At 35.0% G+C, this 21851-nt stretch overlaps 1 protein-coding gene across 1 annotated transcript in view; it reads right to left on the reverse strand.

Moving 5' to 3' along the window:
- Nucleotides 1-21851, reverse strand: part of Hr38 (Hormone receptor-like in 38) — a 55474-nt gene that overhangs the window by 24305 nt on the left and 9318 nt on the right. Inside the window, exons 2-5 of the mRNA XM_085817768.1 lie at nucleotides 8165-8337; nucleotides 4841-5195; nucleotides 2534-2894; nucleotides 1082-1265 (exon numbers count right to left, since the gene is read on the reverse strand). Coding sequence (XP_085673894.1) covers nucleotides 1082-1265; nucleotides 2534-2894; nucleotides 4841-5195; nucleotides 8165-8337 — 1073 coding nt within the window. The remainder of the gene's footprint in view (nucleotides 1-1081; nucleotides 1266-2533; nucleotides 2895-4840; nucleotides 5196-8164; nucleotides 8338-21851) is intronic.

Raw genomic sequence — 21851 nt, forward strand, 5'->3', positions numbered from 1 at the left:
CGACACAAGAGCTACTGAACATCAATTCCACGAAGGAGACAAGGTGTGGTTGTGGAATCCGACTCGACGGAAAGGACTTTGTCCGAAATTACAGTCACCTTGGGATGGCCCGTACACAGTCCTAAACAGGCTGAATGACGTCGTGGTTCGGATTCGTAAGTCTTCGAACTCTAAACCTAAAGTCGTTCATTACGACAGGTTAGCACATTACTATGGCCATAGTACATAATATAAATAATTGTAAATAGTATAAGACCATGGTCCATTTTGTTTTTAAATGTGTCTTTGATTTGATTTGTATTTAGTATTTGATTTGCATTTAGTATTTGATTTGAATTTGATAGCATTTGATTTGTTTTATGTATTGCATTTATTGTTCATGTTGTTTATTATTGTAATGTAATGCTTATTAATGCATTTATGCCACAATTGTAAATTTAGCTTCCTGTCCAGGGATTGTACTGCCCGGGACGTGCAGTCCTTGGGAAGGGGGCAGTGTTACGAATTTGGTATTTAAAAAGCTAATATTAGTTCAATTATAAATTAATTGGTTTTATTTCTCGCGCAGTGCAGCGCGTGACGAATATTAAAAGAAAGCTAAGCCGGAAAATTGAAAATACAAGAGCGCATGCATTAAATAAATAAATATCTCTTTTTGATTTCGAGAAAGTACTGGAAAATTCTAGCGCGTGATTTTAAAATCTTATAAAAGGAGGAAAACATCTCAGTTTGTAGTAGTTGCTTAGTTTGTTGTTGTTTAGAAAACTACTGTTGTTGATTGTAGCGAATTCGCGGATTAGCGTTCTTTAGCTGTTTTGAATTACGTTCTATTGGACATTTGAGTAGTTAAAAGAAAACTACTGTGAGATATTGTAATACTGCGTGATAATTTGAGAAAATTTAAGCATTTTTGTTGTGATAATAATAAATTTTTGTTCATTTATCATCGGACTTGTGCATTCATTTAGTAACGAATCCGTACGCACGCAACAATATGATAAGTCTTAGAGAATGAGAAGAAGGGTTGAATTCAATTCAATTCATGAATAAGTTTACTGAAGATTCAAGCTGTCATAGTTACCTTGAAGAATCCTTTGCAACCTTCGCAAGTTCGAACACCGTAATGTTGACAAGCCGCGTTGTCACCGCAGACGGCACAAAGCATGGAGGGTGGAGGAGTGCTTTCCGGGGCACCGGGGGAAGATCGACTAGAACCTGATGTGCCACTCGGAGTAGTTGGTGTAGTAGGTGTTGGATGACGAATACTGCGAGGACAGAAATAAGAGTTAAAAATTTAGTGAGGTTAGAAAATATTACTTATTTAAGTTTTTTATTTCATTATAAGTTTACCACATGACTTCCTTGTACAGAATATTAAATTCTACGCACTTTTCCTGCATTTCATTTAAACTTATTTACTCGAATTTCACTAAAGATATATTTCTCATTCAATTAATTCAGTGCTCACTTCGTGGAAAGGTAAAAATGCAATAAAAACTAAAAATACCTTCATTAAAAATTGTAAAATGCAGAAAAACATAAAGCACTAAATAGAGTTAAAACGATTAAAACAACTTTTTTTACAATTAAATTTACAGGTTTTACGCAAAAACAAGCAATTCGGCCAGCAAGAAGGCAAATTTTTCGGTGCACAAAACTTAAAAAGTTTCCTTTTGGTCCCACTCGGCAAAAAGATACCGATGGTGCAGAAACTGAATTCACTATTCTGTAGAGTTTCAAATGTAAACAAGTATGGCTGTTGAGGTAAAAAAAATAGGCTTAGCCGCAATTAAACAACTTTCAAATTGTTGATAATTCTACAACTATTACATACAGATTAACTAAAGTCAAACCCTTAACCGGAAAATCAGAACAACATAATTCACTCATTTTTAAAGCAAAAAATGTCAAATTTATCACCATATAAGAATAAAAACAACTGAGGTCACGGAGCCGAGTAACACGAGTGGATATATACATACATATATTTATACGCTTTTATTGGCGTCGATTGCAACCAAAGAGGGAGATGCACAACGACATGTTATAGCTGTCCTATATACAAAATTTAAACGTTCTGAGGCTGCTCGTTTTTGAGTTATGCGAGATAAATGCATACATACGTACGTACAGACGCCACAAAAAAATCTCTTCTGAATCCATTTTAAATCAATTTTATAATTCATTTGGGGGGAGGCGGAGAGAGTCCTTTATTCTGTCCTTACGTTCAGATGTTACGCTAAAACATCGTTAAATTTCATTCGATAGCGGTCAAAATGGGTATTTTTGTTGAAATAGGATACCCGGAATTTTTCGTGATTACAATACTTCGTACAAGGAAGTAAAAAAATAACAGAAGTGCTTGTATTGGTAGCAAAAAATAAATGAACAGTAAGTTAAACCTCAAGTAGAAAGGTAAACAAATAATGAAAAAAAAAAGTTTATCACAGAAATTTAAAACTGTAAAATACACAGAAAGAACACCAAAACGGTAGGCACTAAAATATTTTACGGTAGTTCATCAAGTACTTACCTCACTTCGGATGCGGATGTGCTGGAGAGAGTAAGTGAGGGCTTTTTACCGCTGCGGCCCGGTTTGGGACTGGGTGTTGGCGACGTCAGTTCGTGCAGTGTAAGTGACTGCTTTCCAAAAGGAGACAAACCCTCACTAGAAAGTACCGACACTCCTGAAAATGTTGTTGGGTATGGTGCTACTAATTGATGAAAGGATGGCTTGGAAGGTCCCCCCTCGGACGAAAAAGACGGGGCCATGAAGGACGAAGATGAGGGACCAGGACTGTCCAATGCAGGGGTAGCGGATGTTAGTGTCGTTATCGACGTGACGTCCTCTGATTGGGGGAAAGTAGCCATGGATATAGAGAACCTTTCGCCTTCTGCAAAGCAAAAATAAAAGTGATGTTGAAAGTTTCATGCAAATAACAGAGGCGAAATTTTGCCAGTCATCAAAAGATGTCTGCAAACTTGTCCATGAATAATAATAAACTATTAAAATAATACACTTCTAAGACTCAATAAACAGTTTCCCCCCTCTCTTTTCGTTCAAAATAAGGATATAGTTTTTTTTGACAATGAATTTAAAAAACTTTAGAAACGAATTTTTTCGAACTTAAAATATGAATCTAGGCTGATTATAGTATTAGCAGAACTATGTATAAAATCTATACATGATTATTTTATTTTAAATGTTCAGAAACTATTATTAAGTTTTCTTTCTTATGCATTTTGGGAAAAAAACCCATTGAGAATTAAGGTTTATTGTCAAAGTATTATATACGCAAAGCATAATCATTCAGTAAAAACAATTCATTCTTTCTCTGTATCCTTATGAATCGACGGTTTCTGTTCTTTACAGTTATTAATCTACAGCGTTTGCAATCATTTCTTAGGAGGTACTTGTCAAATTATTGCCAAACTATTATTTATACTATTATTTAGTACTATTATTTAATACATATTCAGAGGCAAAATCTTTTGAAAGATGGTAAAAAATCAAAGTGCAAGACAGAATATTTTGAAATTAAAAAAGGAGATATTCTCTCAGACAACTGGTTTCGTCTGGTTGATGTGATTATGGCAAAGCTTCAAAGGCTATCTGCCTAAGGAGAGGGATACTTTCGTGGAGAACTTTCTAAGGTAAAGTGTCTCGTATACACGTTACACATGAGGAAAACCACGAAACCGCCCAAGCAGACAGCCCGTTCGCGGGATTCGAGCCTGGGATCGCACTACCGGTGTTCAGCGACTTTACCGCTCGCCTATGGGCTTTTCTCAGACAACTGAAAATCATATATTTATAAACACAATACGATCATTTTAAGGAAGTGTTTTATTTTAAAAACAATTAAAAAATTACATAATAATAGCCATCACGTATTTTCTGTCACCGTTACTTCTCTAATATGGGATGAAAAAGTTATAAAATGAATTTAATAATTTTTACGTATAAATCGTAATCGCTTTTAACGCGGTTTGCGGCAAAATATTCAGGAAGGAGGGAAATTTAGTGGTCTGTCCCGTTTTTTGATGTGCAACGCAGAAAAAAAAAGAAGAAATAACGAAAACGGCGAAATGTTATGCAAAGAGGGATGGATTGCGCTTATAAAACGTGGCTAAAAACTGTGATTGCCATGTGACATACCAAACGTGACTAGTAAAGGTTATAAAGGTTTATAATCACTCACTCTACAGCAGGTATTGAAACTGACCACCCTCCTAGCATAGGCATAACCGAACTCGCCGTTCCATGTTGGCTACAACACTCCGCAATGTGTCGGCAGTGATGCCTGCAGTTTCCCTAGAAATGCTGCCCTATAACTCGTTCAGTGCCCGTGGTTTATCACGATATGCACGACCTTTCAGAATACCTCATAAGAAGAAATCTGGGGACGACAGATCTGGTGACAGCGGAGGACACAATCTTTGGAAATAATGTGGTTCCCAAAGACACTCCTGATCAAATCGATACTTTGCTTTGACGTGGGGCGAAACGTCAAACTGTCCTGGCTTTAACAGTATGCAAGCCCTCTTGTATTGAATTTCGCGGAATGTTAAGGTTTTCGTTATTTATTATGTCTTTCTTTTTTTGGCGTTGCTCACCAAAAACCGAGACGAATCACCCAGTTTTAATCCTTAAATCTTTTGCCACAAACCGCATTAAAATCGAATACCTTTCAACAAAACTACAGCCCAATGAAATAGGTCAGTTCTAAAAAGAATCACCCTGTAGTTTGGACTATAAAGGACTAAATTGCATACTTTAAAAAAATTACAAAATACATAAAAGCATATTTATATTCAACTTCATATTTGAAATAATTACCTATATCTTCTTCCATGGGTATCTCTTCCCCTGGAGAAAACTTCAACGAGAAGAAACCGGTAACGTCCGACCTCCTGTGAAAGTACGTTTCTTGGAAACTGGGCAAAGAAGCGATACCAGCAGATGTGGTGGTGGTAGGGGTTAGTTCTTCTGTAGAGGGAACACCGAAGGTGTCCTGCTGGAACATTTCTTGAAAGGTGCTCCCACTGCGGCTATCGCTTGTGGTGAAGAAGGGCTCCGAAGTAGTTCCCAACTCAAAGGAGGGCAATTTTAAGTCCTCCTCGATGAAGGCAACTTCATCCGGAAAAGGAATACTGAATTCGGGACTAGGAATGCTGCCACTGAACTGAGTGCTCTGAAAATTGAAGGGTCATCACAATCACTTGAGATAATAATAATGTTTATGTTATTATTATCAATTCTGAGACTTCAGTTCTTAATTTATAACATTTTTATTAGAAGTAAGTAAGATGTAAAGTGCAAGAGCATGTAGAAGAAGTTAAGTGTTATTAAGTATGTAGAAGAAGTGTTATTAAGTATGTAGAAGAAGTTAAGTGTTATTAAGTACCTAGAGTATGTAGAAGAAGTTAAGTGTTATTAAGTATGTAGAAGAAGTGTTATTAAGTATGTAGAAGAAGTTAAGTGTTACTAAGTATGCAGAAGAAGTTAAGTGTTATTAAGTACGTATAGTATGTAGAAGAAGTTTGTTATTAAGTATGTAGAAGTTAAGTGTTATTAAGTATGTAGAGTATGTAGAAGAAGTTAAGTGTTATTAAGTATGTAGAAGAAGTTAAGTGTTATTAAATACGTAGAGTATATAGAAGACGTTAAGTGTTTATTATCTTACACACATTTTTGTACATCGAGAATTGCATTCAGTTATTTCATTTTTCTACAAGATACTGCATCCTTTATCAGAAAAGTTCCAGGACAATTGATATGTATTACATGACCTTGGCCATGTTTCCACGCAAACTTACTACGACGTAGGGCTGTGCTTAGCAACACACTTTTCGGATTGTTATCGTATTCGTTAAGGTGACACAATGGATGCTGATTGTGATCAAACAGTGAACATTAAGTTCTGCTTAAAGCTCGGGAAAACCCCTAGTAAGACGTGGAAAATGATTAGGCAAGCATATGCAGGCGAGGCACTTTTAAGGAGTCGTGTTTTCGAGTGGCATGAAAGGTTTCGTGAAGGCAGAGATTCAATGCAAGACGATCCCAGAGCTGAACGTCTAAGCGTCTAAGCAAACGTGGAGCGTATAAGGCAGTTATTGCACTAAGAACGTCGTGTAACTGTGCGTGTGTGTGTGCAAAAGAACTAAACCTAAATCGTGATGTGTGTCATTCGATTTTACGCGAAGATTTAAGGAAACGAAAACTTAATGCAAGAATCATCCCTCACTCACTAACAGATGAGCAGAAAGAGGATAGACTAAGAGTTCTGCTGAACTATTGGATAGAGCCAGACGTGATCCCATATTTGTGTCAAAGATTATTGTGATTTTCTTTTGTTTCCGTGAGTGAAAAGGTGACTGAAAGAAAATCATCGTCAAAATTATTGCCGACATCCAAAGGGCTGTGACAAACGAGCTTGAAGCCTCCAAGTTGAAAATTTCCCCGATTGCTTTAAAAGACTTCGAGAAACGTTGGCAGTTGTGTATAAGCAGCCAAGGCGGCTACTTTGGCTACTTTGATAGCAGCTAGGATAATTACTCGGTAAATGCAATTTTTTATTTTTACGACCTTTGTCCTGGAACTTTTCCGACAAAGGATGTACATGTTTACTTCAGAAGTGAGCTCCCGAACTAAACTTGTAGTATTTTTGAACCACCTCCTAGTTTATTTTATATTTTAAGAATAAGACTGTTAAGAGAAAAACAAGAGAAGCTTATGTTGATGCACAAAGACAAAGAACACACTGAACTGCTATAAATAAGAAATACATTTTTTTAGATATAACAGATAAAAGGAATATAGCATCTATCATTCACACGGCCTTCTTTTGAAAGAATCAACATATATAGTATCGAAAGTAATGAAGCACTTACATTTAAACTATCAGTGAAGATAAAAGGATCTATTTACGCTAATGTACATTGCGCTATATTGATTGAATTTGAGAGAGTTAACCTTTCTTTATACAAAACATTTCATACCTGTAGGTGTTACAACTTTAATACCATCCAATAATAGTGACCGTTTCACTGTGATTTGTAAACGTAACTTCTAATGTAAATATTCAAAGTCAGCAAAATCTTTATCCACTGCAGAACAAAGAAATAGCAAACGTTTCGTTAATTCTGAATGTTTCGTGGACTGAAACAGGAGTTTCGAACGATGTACAGATTTAATTCCCAGAAGCCTGATGATGTTAATAACGTCTTATTGCCATCAAGGGAAATCTTATTATGATCACCTACTAAAAACGACATTATAATTTTAAGCATACAAAGTTTGCAAAATACCCATTACTGCATGCAGAGTGTGCTGAACTGTGGCTTGAGTTTAGTGACGACTTAAGAGTCGTGTAATATACTTTTTAACTAAGAATATGCTTTGTAGTGATCCTATTTTTATACGAGGTGCAAATACATTAAATTCTTCTTTAAAAGTGTGGAGGACCACTGTTCCTAAAACCTGAGAACCACTGTTCCTAAAACCACCGTCCACTGTTCTTAATGTAACGTTTGTCCTAAGCGTTTGACAGTTATCTTTAGTTAAAGCTACTTTCTTGTCCCTTCTAGTTTCAACTTACAAAATTCCTGCCAGAGTGTGTTTTTAGAATCGCGGTTAATGCAAATGAAGGAACAGCGGTACTTAAATCGAAGTTCCACTGACTTCGTTAGAGAGGCAGAGATTCTGACTAGCGCGCGTTTGACTTTTGGCTACACTCTCTCTAAGCTATTACTACGCTTGGTTGTATTTCAGACCTTTGATAGCTTCGCCATTTAGGGGCCAACTCCTTGAGAATTTCGATAGCTTCGGCTATATCTTTTAGTTAAGAATTAGTTAAGTTTGATTTTCTTGTACTCTTGAATTCAAACCCAAGTGGAGGCTTTTCTGTAACGTCCTGAGAAAGGGACCATCTGTTAATTCTTATTTTCAGCAATAAAGGGTAAGTAACCCTTCTTGAGTTTACGTTTCTGTTTCCTGAGCTAAAGCGATTATTTGCTTACCAGTTCTCGAGGTTCCACACACATAGCTGTAAGGCCAAGGTTGGAACCTTATACTAAAACCAGAGAACTACTGTCTACTGTTCTAAAAACCAGAAAAACCACTGTTCTTAAAACCTTGGGAAAAGTGGGTTTGATTCCTTACCTGTGGCTGTTGTAGTAAAAGCATGGTGGTTTGGGTATCTGTCGTTATTGTTGTGGAGGTGGTCGTGGTTCCACTGTCGCTGCTGGTGACAAGGATAGATGTCGTGGCCGGTTCACTGGGGCTCCCTCTTGTCCTGCAGCCAGTGGCCGATTCTCGACTCGTCAGCTCGGGGGCTGTGGAAGAAACATAAAAAAATCATCGACACAGTCGGACAAAAACTTATGTGAATACTTCACGGGACTCAGTAAAAGTATAGCTCTAATTGGACAGTTGGAATAGAGTACAGGTAAAAGTATCGGGGACACCAGCGATGTACCATGGGTCAAGTGGTAATCCCTTCCCACACTAACTAACACAAAACCAAATACAAGTTTCATAAGAATTTACATAGAAGGGTTGAGGAATTGAACAACTGAAGCTCTCCAAATGGTTTAGAGTTTGCCTAGTATGGTACATCGTGCAATCTCATCGTACGCCCCGCATCCAGTATTTATTAAAAATAATTATTTAGGACATAGCGATATTACAATATAGTCTGCATACAATTTGAAATTCGCAAAATTAAATTGAACATCTGTTTCGGTGCAGCAAAAATAAGAGATAAACATTATTAGTAAACAGGTAAACAATGAGACTACTGGAAACACAATGTGATTATGAATTGTAATAATAATGCTAAAGAGGTGGGTGTCCGTGGGTTATTTCAGATAAAAAGGTTTATTGCAGTTTATAAAGTTCAGGAGTCATAAAAACTTTCCACCAATGAAAAAAAAGTATTAATGTACCTTTGTGGGAAAAAAGAGTTTACCAAACGCTTGCGAATTGAGCGTACACACTGCAAATATAATAATTCTTTAAAGTTCATCAGAATTTTTCTTTATGTTCTTAGATGCTCAGTTCTAAGTATTGTTTAGTGTAATTTCCAGTGGATATTTTAGTGTAATTCTCAGCATAATTTGTTTAATGCTTAAAGAAAGGTTACGCTTTGAAGTTTAGAGAAGACGTATTTTAACCTTTTCTTCATGTAAATAAATATTATGGATTGTTTTGGTATATTTTGTTAAAAATACAGTAAGACGTTTTATGATTAATAAAGGAGATAGATTCAGTTAAACAAAAACGTGCAGTATAGCATATCAGATAATTCCAAAAACAAAGGCGTTCATTCGAAGCTCGTTTTCTCTACTGTATAATGCAGGGTTTATGAACAATAAAACTTCATTACCATTGAATATTCATTTTGAAATAGGTTACACAATAAATACTAAAAATAACTGAATAACTGAGAAGATTCCTCTGTATTACAATATATTAGGATTTAAGGTTAGAAAAATTCTGTTATTTTCCCAAAAGCCAAGCTGCAAATGGTAATAATTCAAACAAGGTTAGCACAAACGATTCGTTCGTTTTGAAAAGGCTACATTTTCAAAAGAATTTTACGTACACACATGAAATATACATGAAAAGAAGCACAAACTCACCAAGTTTATACACCCTCTACAGATATTAAGTACGTGCCCCACTGGTGATACGACACACGTCCAGACGATAATAGAGGTAAGTCCATACATTATGCAGCAGTGTTGTCCACATGTTCGTCCTGTCAATTGAGCAGATGAACCGTATCGTGTGTAGCTCCTGCAACCATCAAAGCCGGAGGATGGCGCCCATCGACTAAAGCTTTGTGTCAACATTGGAGGATGAAGATTTTGCCACCAAGATGATATTCAGCTATGAAGCAACGTTTTACTTATCCGGTAAACTTGGTGAAACACTGAAAAAAACTTGGTGAGTTTGTAGAGACATTAGGTCATTTTTTGGAGGCAAGCAGGCAAGGTGAAAACTTAGCAACGCCTTCGCCGGGAATCGAACCGTGGACCTCTGTAATACGAGCCCAGCGTGCAGACTATCACACCACGAAGGCATGCCAAGAAGATGGAAGAAATACCTTAGAAGTTTCTGGTTCTTTTCATACATGTTTCCTGTGCGTACCCGTAATAGTTTTGAAAATATAGCCTTTTAAAAATGAGTGAATCATACATGCTAATCCTGTATTATTTTCAAAAGATTTTTTAGTGATATAAATTTTTAAAACATGTATATACCTCAAACAAAACAAAACATATTGATGCAGTACATATATAAATGGGATGTATAACAAACTTATAAATAACTTAAGATTAAACAATGCTTATATGTTACTACGTTAATACGTTATGTGTAAAATTTCATAGAATTCAGAATTCCACGAATTAGATTTAAATTTATTACCGAGATTAAAACAGAAATACGTACCAATAAGAATTTTTTAAAGGGCCAAAAAGTTTTGTGTTTTATACAATAAATACAAGAAAAACTTTTAAAAACTGTAATCATTTATTCCTCAATCATTTCAAAAGGTATAAGTAACTTACGGCTGTATGTGGAGAGTAACAGATCTGCTAACCACTGGTATAACTTCTCAGGGGCAGCGCAATACATAGATTTGCATCCGAAGTCCGAAGGACTGATTGAGGATGGTTCTGAGAAAGGAAGTACCCATAAGAGTTAATACGAATATTCGAACGGCATGCAATAGGTTACCAATCAAACTGAGTAAAGCATTTCGCCTAAAAGTCATCATTTTGCATGTCCTGAGCTGTTTATTTTCCGAAATACTACGATTAAATATTATGTCAAGCAACAAGTTTTATTTCTAATAATATATTTTTTACTTCCTTGTACGCAGTATAAAGGAAGCATTGTAACCGCGAAAAATTTCGGGTATCCTATTTCAACGAAAATATCCAATTCGACCGCTATCGAATGCAATTTGGCGATGTTTTTGCGTGACATCTGTACGTAAAGACAGACTAAAGGACTCTTTTCCCCCCTCATAAAATTATAAAACTGCTGCGTCTGTACGTACGTACGTATGCATGTCGCATAACTGAACAAGTAGCCTCATAATGTTGAAATTTTGTATTAAAACATTGTAGCAATACATCAACCACAGCCATTCCCAATAATTAAAATAAAAATTTCGGGCATTTAGAATCTGCGATTTTATGTTTGAAGACTTTTTCAGATTCGTAAAATTAAAAATAAAATTAAAAAAAAAAAAAGAATTTGAATGCTTTCAGATATTACATTACGCCCAAAGGGGCATTTTTTAACGTTTTGTGTGCTACCTTTATTGATTAAATATCATGCTTTTCCCACTTAAACCATAAAATTCAATTCAACAGGTATATCGCAATATAATTTAAAAAGATCTCTATGTTTAGAATTTCCGATACACAGTCACGTGGCCTGGAGATAAAAATGTGTTTTGTTCCGTACAGTATTGCTATTGCTAGTTTTGAAATCGTTAAGTTTCCTAACCAAAAACTCATAAATGCTTTACAAAATATGAAATAGATAATAAAACAAATGCCAAATTAGGACTTCCACATGTCCATATTTCGGGTGGAGACGTATATTATTCAAAATTGGACAGCTGTAGGTACCGTTGTTTTATCACAAAGGGAGAAACACACATACATTTATGCAGATTCCTTATTATTTAATTTCCTTAAATATAATACAGGGCGACAACATTCGGTGGCAACAATTTGAAAAGTGATACAGAATTTTAAAGTTTCGACGCAAAATGCCAAAATTAAATTAATAGCCGTTCTGGGTAACATTCTTTGAGCTATACACAAAATAATGAAACATAAATCTAATGAACCATTTTTTTCAAAACTTTTATTCATATTCTTAAGGTAATTGTTATCTATAAGTTATTTATGCGTAATTATTTGTATCATAATTATGCTGTATATTATAAAGAAAAATGTAAGAAGTCGATGAAGGAAAACATTCTTTTAAGAGGGGTTGATGCAAGAAAAGAGTTGGGAATCCCTGTTTTAGAATAATAGTTTCTCTTAGGCTCTTTTGCTCATTTTTCTGGCATAAAATGTACAACAGTATGAACGGCACATTATTCTATAATTAAGTAACTTTTTATATTATATACAATGGCAAAATCCTTCTAAAGATTCCATTTGATCACGTTATGACTATGCTTTTTTCCAACCTTCCCGCCCCCGTATCAGCAGTTCTTTCACAGGTATTGCTTTTTTTAGTACACTGGTATTTGGGATTCTGTGCATAACACAGGCGAAGGGTGCTAATAAAGACATTAATAATTCAATTTGAATTTAAATTTCATGTACGAGATCATTAAGTTTACTCAATTAATTTATGAAAGTGATATTCTCCATGTCAAAGGTACATAGCTTATAATTCATTATTGAGCAGTTTGGTAAATTTTACAGCCGAGATAAATAAAGCAAAATAAATTTTTTTCTCGGTGGTTTACAGAAATTACATAATGCGTAACAGCATCTAATTCACTTATATGAAACTTACATAAAATCACTGTGTAAGGTATATTTTAATTTTATAACAGTTATTTTAATTTCAGAGTCCTTTCTGTCAATTCTTTTTTCCACTTACAACTCCCTATCATGATGTGTTTTAGAATCGCGTTGAATGCAAATGAGTTAGAAGAAGTATTTAAGGAAGGTTCAATTTACTTCGAGAGACAGTGCTAGGAATCCTGAGTAGCGCGCGTTTTGCCTTCGGGCTAAGTCTCTTGAAGCTGTTACGCTCGGTCGTATGGTACGTGGCTTTTGATATTCGTCGGCTAGTTTAAATTAGAGGGGCAACTACGTTAGATACTCGTGTTTAGCTTCGACTAAGTCTCCTCTAGTTAGCTATACTTTGGTTTCTTATTTCTCATTCAGAGTTAAAGTCCGAGTAGAGGCTTTGTTGTAAGCCTGAGAAAGGGCCCAACTGTTATTCCTATTTGATTGAAATAAAGGCTATTTTTTACCCTTCTTGAGTTATGTTTTAGTTGTTTGAACTCAGCGATAAATCGCTAAACAATTCACTAAGTTTGTAGAGATATTAGGAATTTTTTGGAAGCAGGGGAGATGAAAAATGAGCAGTGCTCTAGCAGGGCCTCGAACCACGGACCTCTCGAATACGCGTTCGATCTTGCTGACCACTACACCCCGAAGGCATGCTAAGAAGGCGGGAGAAATAACTTATAATTTCCTCCACGATCATCTTCTTAGACAAAAATAGTGAAGAACCGTACAACTGTGACTTAACACATAGAAAATTCGGGGGGAGGCACCCATATCATCAGCTGCATACGTTATTACATCGGGAAATGAAAATACTTCATCATTCGATTTTTTACGAGATGCAATTATAGTATTCCTACACTGAGGCAAAATGACTGGCATTTTGAGAAACAGAGAAGTAAGAGAAATATTGAAGGGTAAAGCTTCGCTTGTAGAGACATTAGGTATTTTTGGAAGCAGGCAAGATGAAAAATTAGCAAACGCCTTCGCCGGGAATCGAACCGCGGACCTCTGGAATACTCGCCCAGCGTGCAGACCACCACACCACGAAGGCGGGAAAAATACCTTACACCCTAAGGAAAATACTTGAAATAAATTTAAACCTCGCAATGCAGAAACGAAATCTTAGATTTTGGGTAGGAGTATTTGATCCATTTCCAGTTAAAAAGAAAATACGGTTTAAATTGCTTTAGACGTGGAGAAAGTTATAAATAAAAGAATGATGTAATGATGTATTACGTAAAATTCTTTACTGAGTGAATACTTACAAATAGTAGATTTTGCAATAAACGACAAAATTCATAGTTAAACAAACCATTACGCGATTTTGCTGATGATTTTATTCTCCAGGGGCTTCAACCAAGTGGAGAATGGTTTTGAATAGTGAGCATTAACGGTAAGATGGATGACACATACGATTCTTGTCCTTGGAATTTCGCCCTCCCGAAACCAGCCAAAACACGGCACCTGCCAAGTCAACCTTGAGGCGAGAATAGAGTAGGCTGTAAGAGTTCCATTCTAAAAATAAACTGTCGACACCAGAATCGATTCTCAGTGACGTAATAACTAGAGGAGGAGTTGCTATTTCCAGCCTCTTGACGTCAAAAAGTTTTGTGCGTAAGTTTCGATTCTTCATCTAATGGGAGACCATGACGTCACTGGGTGCTATAAACAAAAGGGGACCGATGCCAAAAAGCCTATACGCAATTCGGAGCTCTCAAATTTTAAGATGTTTTGGCCAGACTCCAAATATGATGTACAGGCTGTACATCATATTTGCTGACGTAACTTTGAGAAACACTGAAATCAGTTCAGAGTGAAATGTTTACAACAGGTTTCACACAAAAACACAAAACAAAACTCATTTGGTGCAGTCTGTCGCATAAGAAATTGTTTTGTATGTAAAGACAAAATTAAGTTATTTGTGGTGTTTAAATTTGTGGTGTTGCACTGGGTGTGTTTGGAAGACTGGCTAGTATATCAGAACTCACAAATATATATTTTGCATTTTTTTTAGTAATAAATATTACAACATTATTTACTCAGTAAAAATTTGCTAGAGCACTTAAGAAAATTCTAGTTAGAATTTGTTTTTTCTGGATCTACTGATGGATCTTTTGTGGAATATTTTATGAGCTTAATTAGTTTCCCAAGGAGCATACTTCGCACAGTATCTCATCGACCCGTTCTACGAGTGTACACAATTGTTGCTGGCATATACAATGTATTAAAGGTAAATTAATGATAAAGGGCAGAATATTAAGAAGCTTATTAAATGGTATTTCTCAGTATTAGTATCATCTCAAAAACAAGAAAAAAAGAAAAAGAAAATCTGAAAGGTTTCATATTTTAAATTACGTCCAAAGGGGTATTTTTTTAAAATTTTGTGTGTTCCCTTTATTTATTAAATATCATGTTTTTCGCATTTAAACCATAAAATTCAGTACACAGCAATATCGCAAAATAATTTTAAATTGAGAATTTTTGATACACAGTCTGGCGCGCTGGAGATAAAAGTGTTTTTTTCTGTACAACGTTGCCACAGCTCGCTTTGAAATCCTTGAGTTTGTTAGTAAAACATTAAGGTTGTACAAAATATGAAATCGATAATAAAACAAATTCCAAATTTGGGCTTCCAAATGTCCATATTCGCAGTAGGATAACGTTATTCAAAACTGGATGTCTTTAGGTACCGTTGTTTTATCAAAGTGCGAGAAACATACATACATTTATGCAGATTTTTCATTATTTAATTTCTTCAAATATAATACAGAGCGATACTATTCGGTGGCAACAGTTTGAAAAGTGAAACGGGCATTCAGAGTGATTCGACGCAAAATCGCAAAACAATATTCTCTCAAGGACAAAGCCCCTTTGGACTAAAAACTGTAAATAAAATATAAAGGATAAACTTAATATAATAAAATTGATTGAAATAATTTTGATCACCTTAGTAATTTAAATTGCAAATAACAAAACATATGCAGATTTAAAAAAAAACTATTTATTGTGAAAAGGAAATTTTTTTAGCTCCAGAACTCCTACTTCAGATAAGATATTACTCTTAACAACATCACGATTTTAATAAGGAAAAGCTCCCTTCACATAGTATGCCGTAACTGTTTCCACCCGCGCGTACAGTGAAACGTCATAAGAGACTGCCTGATCGATCAGCGTTAGAAGCCAATCACCGTTTAGGGGAAAAAGAGAAAACACGCAATTTACGTCACCACCGACGTCACAGCAAAGCAGCATACAGCTGAGATTTAAATTTTATGGTATGCGGTTTACCGCACGCGCTGCGAATCGTTTAATATTTGAATACCGAATAAATTATGCATTAAACTAGCTTTAAAACAACTATTATACAAATTTTACAAATCAGTGTATTGTAGAATGTTTATTAATACTATTAATATTTCTTTTTTAAATCCATTTATCTATCGCAACGTCTTAAAACTACCAAAACATGAATTCCAATTCCGTTTGAGATAAAATGCCAACAAAACTTGGAATTAAGGAAATCTGGTTTTAGTTCAAGCAGATTCTGTGTTTTATATGTATAACACTCCTAACATGCATTCAAAACTGATATATAATCATGTACGGGTATATTAATTAAGTATATGAAAACATAAAATATTTTAGAAAATAAAAATTTTATAACAGATTGAGCTAATGCAGTTATTTCGGTATAAATTTCTTCGTTTCAGGAATGGGACAATATTTACACATTTAGATCAAAAATAATATTTCTACAACTTTGAAAGTAAAGCAAACATAAAAAAAAAATGCAATTTATTAAGAAGGAATGAATTCCGAATACTGCTTTTAAAAACTCCATACAGCTATTTCAAGTAAAATTTGACATATATGAAGATAAATTCAGAAATTCTAATGTTCTATTCTAAATGAACAAACTTGTTAAATTTTCATAGGAACGATTCATGTTTGTTTATAACATAATTATAATGTCTGGGTTTAATTAATATAAACAATGCATTCAAGAATAAAACTCGATAGTTTCATACTACGAGCAAACTAATATTTAGTAAGTTAATTTAAATACAATCTACATACAGCGACAAAATTTCATAATAATCAGAAAAGTTTTAAATGGTCAATTGCTTAGCATTTGCTGAAAGCATTTTATTCTTTCATAATATATTTAAAATTTGCAAATATCAAACAACCAATAAAAGGTATTAACCAAAAACAGCTTAAGAGAAATTTACCATTACTATTACACAAGAGGAAGATAGCGCTCTGTAACGTTAGCAATTTTAGAAGAGTACCAAGTGTCAACAAGTACTTACATGTAACTACCAGATCGACTTGTACCCAGTTTGGATAGCACAACAGCTGATCCTCATACCCAGAGAGCGGATAATTAACAAAATAGTCCAGTTTGATTGAATCCGTGATGAGGCACAAATAATTCCAAACGTCGTTCACTGTCCAGCACGTGTGTTCGGATGTGGTAGACCAGGAGCTCCGACCGTCTTCACCAATTCACATCCCTTCTCTGTTGTGTCTCACCCGTCCGGTGTTCGCACTCCTATATATTTCCTTCTGCTCTTACGAACGGCAGTTCCCGGGCTCATGACGTATAAGTCTTCTGACGTCATGACGACGTTGCAACGAATGAAAGAGAACTGCCTCTGTACAGGTGGATGAGTAGTGGCGTGTTACGTCACGAGTGACGTCAAAGTGCTTAACCAACAGCAGATCGATGGCAGCGCGTCACACGTTTTCTGTAGCGGTGCGTTCTTGCCCGTTGCCCAGGGAACGGGTGCCCCCACCGATGTTGCCAGATTCCGCATATCGTCTATTTGCAGAAACAAAGGCGCTGTGGATTCTAAAATATCCGGAACACTTATGTGTGTCTTCGGTGCAGTTTTTTGGATTCCGTATCTGTGCCGAGAGCGCCGCACCTGCACTTCCACGAGCTCGTACGTGCTCCTGCCACGCGCTTAAAAACACGTACGCGTGTTTTCAATGATGCCACACTTGACAAATAGGATAAGATAGATAGATAACAAACAGATATTTGCGATTGTACGTGCTAACACAATGATCATAATTTTGAAGCACATTCAAGTTGAGAAACAATTGGCATTATTTTTTCTCACCTGCGATAAGAACAGAATTCCAGTAATACACACGTGCACACACATACAGGGCAATTTCTAATCTTTCAATGTTAGTTACATATACTGCATACAAGACATTTATTCTTCCCGCTCACAATAAGTCTACGCTAATCATTTGTTTTATATGTGTGTGTATTGTAAGGTTGTAGAGACATTAGGAATTTTTTGAAAGAAGGTTAACATGAAACACGTTAAGTGCCCTCGCCGGGACTCGAACCACGGACCTCTCGAATGCACGCCGAGCATGCTGGCCACTACACCACGAAGTCATGCTAAGAAGACGGGAGAAATACCTTATATACTTCCCCTTTGAAAGGGCGACTGGGGATTAATGGACCTAATTACCAAATCCTGGTGGTGGAGAATCATCATCCACCACCTTTTGTTTAGTTCGGGCGCCACTGAAGAGAAATTAAGAATTTTTTGAAAACCGGAGACATTAAATATGTGCGATGCCCTCCCCGGGACTCGAATCGTCCCGGGTTACTACTTCCTACCAGAATAAGGTTTTAGAATCGCGTTGAATGCAAATGAGGAAGAAATAGTATTAAAGGAAAGTTCAACTTACTTCGTGAGAGAGAGAGAGAGAGAGAGAGAGCTAGGAATTCTAAGTAGCACTCGTTTGCTTTTGGGCTAAGTCTCTCTAAGCTCCTATTACGCTCGACCGTATATTACGTGACTTTTGATAGTTTGCCTGCTGGTTTATATTACAGGCCAACTACATTAGATATATGTTAGCTTCGGCTAAATCTCTTCATTAGCTATAGTTAGTTCTTATTTTTACGCGGAAATGGAGGCTCTGTTGTAAGCCTGAAGAAAGGGGCCGACTGTTAATCTTATTTTGAATTAATGAAGGGTAATTAACCTTTCTTGAGCTTGCGTTTTATGTTCTTTGAACTATGCGGTAATTCACTTGACAGTTCCCTAGTTTCCTCGACATTTAATTTAGAAGAATAAAAGTGAGAAACTCTACAAACTATTATATATATATGTATTCTTCATATTATTACTGTAATATTGTTAAAAAGCGTTTGTTATAACATATTAAAAACTTCAAAAACGATTGTTTTTGATTAAAAAAAAAAAGCTTACACGAATGGTTCCAAGCAACACAATATCAGCAAATGTTTTACGAAAATTGCATTGTTATGAGGTGTGCATATAATAACCATGCGATAACATTAAGCAATAAAAACGCCAACATATAAATATCCAGTTGAATTGCAGTCGATGCACAGCATTAAAAATATATAACGAATTAAAAATACAGCATTAAAATATATACATTAAAAATATATATTATTTACTACTCGAATTTTCAGCTTAAAATTATATGTTTACGAGTTATCTGTATAAAAAACTATTTATTTGAAGCGATGGATATCCGTTTTCTAAAATGAACTAATGTTAATTATTATTATTTTTTTTTTTTTTTCAATCACTCATATGCAAGGTATTCAATTCTCCACGATATTACCGAAAGAGGCTATCCAGTACAAATGGTAGGTTTTTAATTACAAATTAAAACGCATCAAAATAATATTATATTATAAAGCGATTAAATATAGACGTAAATTAATATGTTAATAGATCATTAAAATGCTAACTAGTAAAACAGCAACATCTACAAGTGTTCTCAATCGTGTGAAAAAGCCTAAAACTGCTTTGCCCCTGTACAGAGTACTTTTCCGCATTAAACGTTATATTGCAGGGAAGCAACATTCACATACATCTGATAAATATTTAACGCGTGAAGAAAAGCTTACAAACAATTTTACGTAAATAAGAAAATCTGAATTTTCCCTAATTTCTAAATTATAATAGACGCCGTTGTAACAGTTGTATCTGCTTCACAATCTTATTTAAAAATTCACTGCATTAAAAAAATGAATTTTATGATTACAGTGAGAATTGCATTTTCAAATTGATGGAAAATGCCGCCCTGGGCGGTATAATAGGTAGCGAAGGGTGACTATTATTCCCTAATTGTATTGTCTTCTTTTGCCCCTCTTTGTGAGTGTCATATCGGTCGTTTCCTGTGACGTGCGCACTCGGCGATGACAGAGTAAAATGACGAATAGGCTCGCCTTTCCCGTTGAATGCTTAGTGAGAAAATGAACAATCATTTGGAGTAGAAAATAGGATAGAAATAAAATTTAATGAATGTATATTATTATAAATATTTCTTTCTTTGTGTCCAAAGTAAAAAATGCTTACATAATAGATAAATTAAAATGATGTAAATTCACCAGAATACTATTTTTAAATGTCAATTTTTTTGCTTGACATTATATTTAATAAATTTTAGTAATATATATTACACGTTTAGATTTATAATTACTACGAAAAAGTTTAGGATATTTTCAAAACATTCTGTTCAGAGTTTTTTTTATTTATTTATTTTGCAAATTAAAATAAACTAACCTACATGTATATTTTTTTTAAGGCCAAAATTAAATTTAGCTTTCGAAAAATCAAAATATGTTTTCCTTAAAAGCTGGATACATAAATAAATTTGATTTTCTAGCTAATCATAGCAAAACATGCTAAGGTTTGCTTTCATGGAGGATTTTCCAAATGAAAATGACTATTGAAAATGAATTGTGTTACATTCGCAAAGGTAGAATAAAATCCAATAAAAATTGCTTAAAAATCGAGTTAGAAATGTGTAGATTGTATTGTGAAATGCATAAAACTGGATAGTCAGTAGCATGATTTACATTTATTTTAATGACTTACAGATTTATTAAACTCCTACTATTAGCTCGCATTCCCTATATCTTGTTCAAATTTTCAGTCATTAATAAAATACTTTTTATTCATCCACTCAAGTTCAAAAACTTTTTTTATCTTGTTGTCATGACACTTGATGTTAATACAGTTTTTTACATATTAAAAAAATTTTAAATTTAAAATGAAACTTAACAATTTTTCTTTATTGACCTAAGTAGGAATTGACTTAATTTTTTTTTATATTATTTGTTTTACTATAAACCCACATAAGGGTTTTTTAACGGCATCTAATCATTTTGTTTTTGCTTTGTTTTGATCATCGTAATCTAATACTTTGTAAATGAAAAGTTATCCTATGCTCTACTGATCGTTCTACCACCCAACCGGTAAAATGGTTAGCGTCCGTGCGGCATGTAGGTACACTAAATATGCGGCGAAATGAAATTCCTCTCGAGAGGTTCATGGTAGGGGAAGAGTTCGCTCCTTGCCACGAGGATTTTTGTGGGCTTGGGCTGACTATAGGTCAGACAAGTAAGCATTAACAAAAAAAAAAAAAAAAAAAAAAAAAAAAAAAAAAAAAAACACTAATTGTTTTTTATTTGTTTTTAAGGATGAAGTATAGTTGCTTTACCAAAGTAAACCACATTTTTAATAAGGCTAATTATCAAGAGTTTATCTTCCACAGCTAATAATTATAAATAGAAATACAACTTTGTTTACTTTTCTCAATTCCAAACTATGATTGAGACTCAGATCCAGGGTCTTCTGTACGCAAAACACAACACCAAAGTTCAGCTATTAAAACAGTTTTGAATCTTTACTAATAATTAGGTAAATATTTACTTACCAGTTTTTTTCACATCCCCTTCTATTTGCGACAGCGACGTTTTTGAGTGACATAATTGGTGAGCTGCGTCTATTCCAAAGGTACTCTTTAAAAACATATGGAACGCCTGCAAATCTATGACGTCATCCTTTACATATTCTGTTGCACCACTGGAAATCTACTATCAGCACTTCATAATTTCTGTTTTATCAATTTGGACTTTATGAATTCTCAGTGAATTTCAGTTTGGCCTCGATTTTGATCACAAACTGCGAGTACTTCGCCACCCACTATAGTTCGGACGGAAACGCGTTCCGGCCAAGTGCAATTAGTGCAGTGAAACGCCTACTTCCCAGAAGTCCTAAATTAATCGGAAGCCATTGTACAGCCTGGCTTAGACATCGATGGGCAAACACAAATCTGTCATAATATCTGCTTGATCGGTGACTCGTCTATACCGTTAAAGGCAAAACTGCGTGAAATACATTTCATTTTTAAAGCACTCTTTTTTTTTCTAGTTTTCTAGCCACGTTAGCAGACAAATCAAAACGAAGCACAAATTCTTTTTTTAAGAATTT

The sequence above is a fragment of the Stegodyphus dumicola genome, chromosome 5, assembly GCF_044657685.1.
Source record: "Stegodyphus dumicola isolate Sdum_Otavi_A_Nest chromosome 5, ASM4465768v1".
In the NCBI taxonomy this organism is placed as follows: Eukaryota; Metazoa; Arthropoda; class Arachnida; order Araneae; family Eresidae; genus Stegodyphus; species Stegodyphus dumicola.